General features: G+C 39.9%; 1 protein-coding gene across 1 annotated transcript; it reads right to left on the bottom strand.

The window, feature by feature from the left end:
* Window positions 1–4,636: 4,636 nt before the first annotated feature.
* TACSTD2 (tumor associated calcium signal transducer 2) lies at window positions 4,637–5,940 on the bottom strand. Its single transcript, XM_063118163.1, has one exon. The coding sequence runs from the start codon at window positions 5,828–5,830 to the stop codon at window positions 4,901–4,903; it is 930 nt and encodes a 309-aa protein (XP_062974233.1). The 5' UTR covers window positions 5,831–5,940; the 3' UTR covers window positions 4,637–4,900.
* Between the last annotated feature and the right edge of the window lie 212 nt (window positions 5,941–6,152).

The following is a 6,152-nucleotide window of genomic DNA, read 5'->3' as shown; positions in this document are numbered from 1 at the left end:
TTACAGATTTCGTATCCTTTCTCTTTACCATCAGGTATTTTTTTTTATTAACGTCTGTGTACTTATATGCTATCATAATGGTCTGTTGACTGTAAATAAAGATTGATTGATTGAGATTGATTGAGAATCATGATAAATGAAGTAAGTAAGTATATTCCATATTCTGAGAGAAAGTGAATGTTGCCCACTGAATAAGCATGGGAAATGTAGCTTTAGGATTAGATTGCACAAAGAAATAGAGGGATGCGTGCCTATGCACATGACCTACTGCTAGTACTTGACAAACCTGTGCATGCAACCTTCCAACCCGTTGAGTGAAACCACTGTTAAGTGCTGGGTTCAGGTTTGAGAACCACAGCAATGCTCAAAAAGCAATGGCCAATATCCAATGCTGCCCGCATGCTAGTAGAACCCACCACGAATGCAACAGCAAGATAGCAGCTCCTGAAATGAGCAGAAAGGCTTGTTTCTGGAACAGGGCAAGTCAGAGGACATTGCAGAAGGGAGCTGTGCTGAGCTGTCCTGTTTCAGAAATGTTTGCTCTCATTTCCAGGGTTTCTAACAAAAGTGTATTATACCAAATCTTGAATTGTGTTTCATGGTATACCAAAGTGACTGTCTGCAGGTTGGAAGCTAGCACATGCAGGATTTCCTCATGCCTATCATGTATCAAAGTAGTTGTAGGAGCCAAATCCTACTCATACTAAGGATTACATCAAATTACAGTAGAAGTAGTAGTGAGAGGTTAGAACCATGAACCCAGTGCAAAAGAATTAACAAATTTAGCGCATGGCAACTTCTCTCTTAAAGTAGAAGTTGGCTGAACACAAAAGGTTTTTAGGACTGAAGAGATTCTACGGTAAGAAAACTTGTTTTCATGTTTGTTTTCCGATCAGCTCTTTAAACAATCCTTCAACATGCCTGCTGCCTTAGTAAATTATATGACTTTTCCAGAGCCTGATAGAGAGCCTCTTCTCAGAGAGCAAGTTATGGATTGAATCCGTTGTTCATTTGGAATGGGTCTGTGATAAAGGTATCATCCTGACCCAGATTGCTGTTCAGTCTATATGGAGCCTGGTCAAAGGGTGTCTGTGTGTGTGTGTGTGTGTGTGTGTGTGTGTGTGTGTGTGTGGGAACTGCTTTGTCATATGACTACTAAATGTAGTATTAAAATGACCGGCATCTTGAAAAAATAGTTTGAATTTTTCCTTTGTACATTGCCTAAGAGTCCCTGCCTTCCCCACCCACCCACCGCCATGAAATTTTAAACATCTTAAATTATTTCTCTGAATTTTTTTAAAGTAAACATTAGTAGTAATGTCCAGTTAAAATTAAATGTAAGTATTTACAGACAAAATAGTGAGTGGTGAGAAGATTCAGACAGCAGGAAAAATGCAATATTATTCTGGAAGTTCACAAAGTTTGTTAAAGTCAAGTTCTTCCTGTGACTTTACTTTAGAATGACATATGGTCAGAGATGTTTTCTCTACTCCGTGCTGCAATTAATCTTTCTGTTCTTTTGATTAATTGCTGACATATACTGTATCCCTCCCCATTTATGACCTCAGAGCTTTTTCTGTCCCATTGCAGTTATTACAACTGGCTCTCGATGTCATACACAGAAATACCAGGGTCCATCCATTTTCAGATGAGGTTAATTAATTATAGTAAGATTGATACAACTTTAACTCTATATGGTTTATTCTATCTGACAAAGATAAAAGGTCCTCCTTACCTCACGGTTATCCATATTTTCCTAGTGTTTTCTTTTTTGATGACACAATTTTGATTACTTGTACCATTGCATCCATTGTCTTTCTTGCATCTTACTATGCAACTGCTGCTGCTTTCCTGAATATTTTTGTAACTGTTGTCTATTTCGTTGATATCCAGTTCAAGTGCCCAGCTTTTCTTGTGACCTTGAGCAGTCTAGATAGAATCTCAACTTTATTCCAAAACACACACAAAGAAGAAAGTGTGCAGACTGTGTGCTACTAAGACACTTTTACATGTCACACTGTGTACACTATTATACATTATGGAAATAATTATGTTAATTGTCCCAAATCCATAAACCGCTATGGAAGAAGATAAGGGGGATTATTTGCCATTATTTTCTGCCAAGCAACTGAGGAAGCAGTTAAGAACATGAGAAAAGACCTGCTGGATCGGACCATAGCCTTGAGTTGTCACGCATCCTGTTTTCCATAATTGCTTCAATGCCTCTGGGAAGCCCACAAGGGGAGGGAAATAGCCCCTTCCAGCTATTGTTCTTCAGGAACATCCTGAAAGCCTAGTGTCCCTCACCCTGAAAGTAGCCATAGATAGCCTTGACCTCTAAGAGTTGTCACTTACTGCAGTTCTCTCCATCTTTGCTTTTATTTAAGCACTTATGTTAGTACATGTATGGAAAGTCATGTGCTGGGTGCTGCACAATTAAAAATAATGGCAATCGTAGTTAATCGAAGTCTTCTCATCTTTCTAAGTTGAATCACGTGCACAGCTTCTGCACATAGCTTCACAGACCTTACAATTTGAAGCCAGGGGAAATTAGTAGGCCAAGGAACAAATTTATATGCCTGCCCCTCCCCTATCCCAGCCTCAGGGGAATAGAATGAACAGACCCCTCCCTCAGGGGGTTATAGGAAGGATGCACCATGGTAGGGGAGGTATCTAGGGGGCCAGTGGACATGGCTTCACTCAGATGGAACAGGCATCTGAGTATCCAACTCTGAAAGTGACCCTGTTCAGATGTCATGCTAAGCCATGGTGGTTAAGCATTTTGAGCTAAACGTTATGGCTTAGTGTGTCATGTGAACCATTCCTAACAACGGTGGCTACATAACCACAGTTTCAACACGCTCACTAACCATTTGCTGCAAAATTATTAGTGGCCTAACTGTAGCTTAGTGCATCATCTGAGTAGGCCCAGTCTTGAAGCTTCCTGTATCAAAGACCTATTCCTTTGTTTTCTTTTTATTCATCTTTATTGTTGTCCTCAAATTGTTTAACAATGTTTTTAACAGTGATTTTTAATATTTTTGCATGTCAGCCAGTTAAAAAAAATCATTATATTAAGTGGTATACAACTATCATTAATAAATAAATAATATTCCAACCAGTGTGAAGTGGGTCCATCTGTTAATTATGAATGAATGGATCATTGGATGGATGGATAAATGAACAAAAATAATGTTCCCCGTTCTACATAACCAAAGCACCACTTTTGCCAGAGAGATGGGATATAAAATAAATAAACTATTGGAAATAAAGGACAACTTCTTTTGCACCTGGCTGGCTTTCTTCTATATAATGAAGTTCCATGGCCATTGATTTATCTAACAATATGCTATGACAGCGTTCTTCAACATAGTGCATTCCAAATGTTTTGGACCACAACTCCTAGCATTCCTGACCCTTGACCATTCTGGCTGGAGCTGATGGGAGTCCAAAATAATTGGAGGGCACTAGGTTGGGAAAAGCTGTACTATGAGTTTGACTTATTCCAGAAGAAAGGGAGCCCTTTTTGCCTTGAAGAAAGCCAAACTACCTCCATCTCACTGATAGTTCTAAAAGTGCAACTTCATGAATTACAGAAAATCTACCTACATTCAGAAGGGACAATTTTCTGTTCCCTGATTAAAATAATGTACAAGGAGCATCTGATGCATGCCAGATTGTAATAACTACTGTTGTTTGTAGTAACTTTTAATAACTTGGGTTTGGGGAGAGTTTGTGGAGAAGATGATTATCCTAACTTGGGGCAACAATATCACATTTTAACTTGGAGATTTTACTTAGCTCATCTTGAGTTAAGTTGGTAGTTAACAAGAGGAAATACACCTCATAGCCTGTCCTAAAGGCTGTGTTGAGTCTTTCTAATGCTGTTAAATGGTACAAAATTAATTCCTCCACCCCGCCCACATCTAAGTTTTGAGCAAACATTTATTACACACACCTGGGTGTCCCTTAAAACTAGAGGCTGCTCCTTAAACTAGAAGAAACCTGGTGACCCTTTCATCATCAATTAGCTCATCAATTTTGGATGCTGGATAACTTGCTTTTACACCAGGCAATACATTACTGGAGTGTGCTATGCTAGAGAAGGAATTCAGCAAGGATACCAACGCTTACCCTTTTACAGTAAACATCCAAAGAAAATTCTTTAAAATCACAGCATGAAGTTTAGCAACAGTTTAAAGTTAAGAACGTTTATTTCATGGAAGATTACATTGCACACTTGAAAACATACCAATTCCACGGGAAAGGCTATGCTGGCATTAGTTCATAAAAGGTGGAATTATTATTTTAAAAATAATTTACATCACAGGGATAGAAATCATCACATGAAATCATTTAAGTGGTAGGAACCAATTTCAGAAAAGCAGCCACTTTATCAAAGACAACATCTTTAATAAAAGAAAGTCAGTCTGAGATGTACAGAGAGAGCACACACGATTTGGCAACATGGGCCAAGGAGAAATAAAAAAAAGAAGGGTGGGGGGAGAAGTCACACATACAAAAAACACACAGATGTAGACATGCAGTTAATATACATTGAGCTAACTGTGTAGCTAAGGAACAACACTGTTTTGTTTTCTTCTTTCTTTTTTTAAAAAACTAACTAACTATGAAACTGGGAGTGGGGGAATCAGGTGTGGGGTATTCTCTCTAAGACATATACAGTACACAATATTAAAGAAAAATGTTGAGAATATCCAACTCACTCTTCCAATCTGCAATTGCAGGATTTTTTATAAAACTGTTGATTTGATCTTTCTTCCTTTTTAAAAAGGAAAATCCTTTACCCCCCCACCTTCAAAAGACATGGAGTAATCATACCATCTACTTTCCATTTCCTCCGCATCAAAATCTTAGTTCTGCCTTCAAATTAAGACCCCTATGCATTTTGTCCACTTCGCATTACTCCCATCTCCTTAATCTCAACCTTCTCATACTTTCCAGTCTTCCGTCTCCTAGTGATCACCAACACGGTAATCCCAGTAATAATGGCCAAGATCACCACCACCACCACTGCAATAACACCAGCTGTCAGGCGTTTCATAGAGAACTCTGGGTTTTTTTCATCAACGTAGTAGATTAGGATCTCTTCGATATCAAGAGGTTCTTCGTTGACAGAGATATTAAATGCATCATTAAGATGAAAAATGGGGGCGCCCTTGATGTCTTTTTCAAAGTAATAGGCTACATCTGCAATATCGACATCTCTGTAAGACTTCTGTGAAACGTTCTGTTTCAAGTCAATACGGATGAATGGGGAGTCATACTCGATGGTTGGGATGAACTTTTGATGGAGCATGTACCGGTTCTGAATGAGTTGTCGGAGACTGTTTGCCACATCAGATTCCGAAAAGGCATTCTGTCGCTCTTGGTGCTTTAAGCGAATGAAGATCCAGTTTGTTCGGACAAGCTCACTGCACCTTAGGTTTATATCACCCTTGTCAGTTCTTCTTACCCCAGCGCTGTTGACACACCAACAAGTGTCTGTCTCATTGCACTGCCTCGCCTTGAAAATGCCACTAGCCTCACAGTCTGGATTGTAAAGCCCGTCATTGTCCAGAAAGCCGTGTTCAGGCTTTGGAAAATTCCTCGATCCACTGCGGTTAATTTCTGCCTTCATTAGAAGACACTTTGAAGTCAACGTCGAACAGTCCAGCCTCTGGTTTGAACCAAACATTGTGCAAATGCAGCTACCAGAGTTTGAGTCACAAAGCGCCCATTTATTTGTTGGACATTTGCAATGATCATCCTGGGCTGCTGCTGCAGTCACAAGCATCAACAAGAATGCAGGCCGAAAAGTAGACTCCATGAGTTCAGATGAGCAGAAGGCAGCTTTAGGAAGAGGCAAGTGAACCAAGCAGCTTGAAGACAAGACCCATCCACAGCAAGAGCCTCCTGGTTTCTGTGTGACAAGTGCATCTCCTCCCTCCCTAACTAAACTAACATCAGGCCTGCCCAACCAGTTCGGCTGGTGACTCACAAAGAAAACAGGCGTATGATGACACAGAAAACCCACAGAAGACCAAGAGTGCTGCACCTTCTTCAATTAGGGAGTGGCAGCAACTCTCTGCTACCTGCCTGCCTTTCCACCCACTGAATAAGGAAGCAGAACATGCCAGAAACACAGAAAC

Source organism: Elgaria multicarinata, chromosome 1, assembly GCF_023053635.1.
Source record: "Elgaria multicarinata webbii isolate HBS135686 ecotype San Diego chromosome 1, rElgMul1.1.pri, whole genome shotgun sequence".
In the NCBI taxonomy this organism is placed as follows: domain Eukaryota; kingdom Metazoa; phylum Chordata; class Lepidosauria; order Squamata; family Anguidae; genus Elgaria; species Elgaria multicarinata.
This window is presented reverse-complemented; position numbering and strand designations above follow the sequence as displayed.

Excerpts from the sequence above, each read along its gene's own strand:
- TACSTD2 (XM_063118163.1), bottom strand. The coding sequence starts at position 5,830 with ATGGAGTCTACTTTTCGGCCTGCATTCTTGTTGATGCTTGTGACTGCA.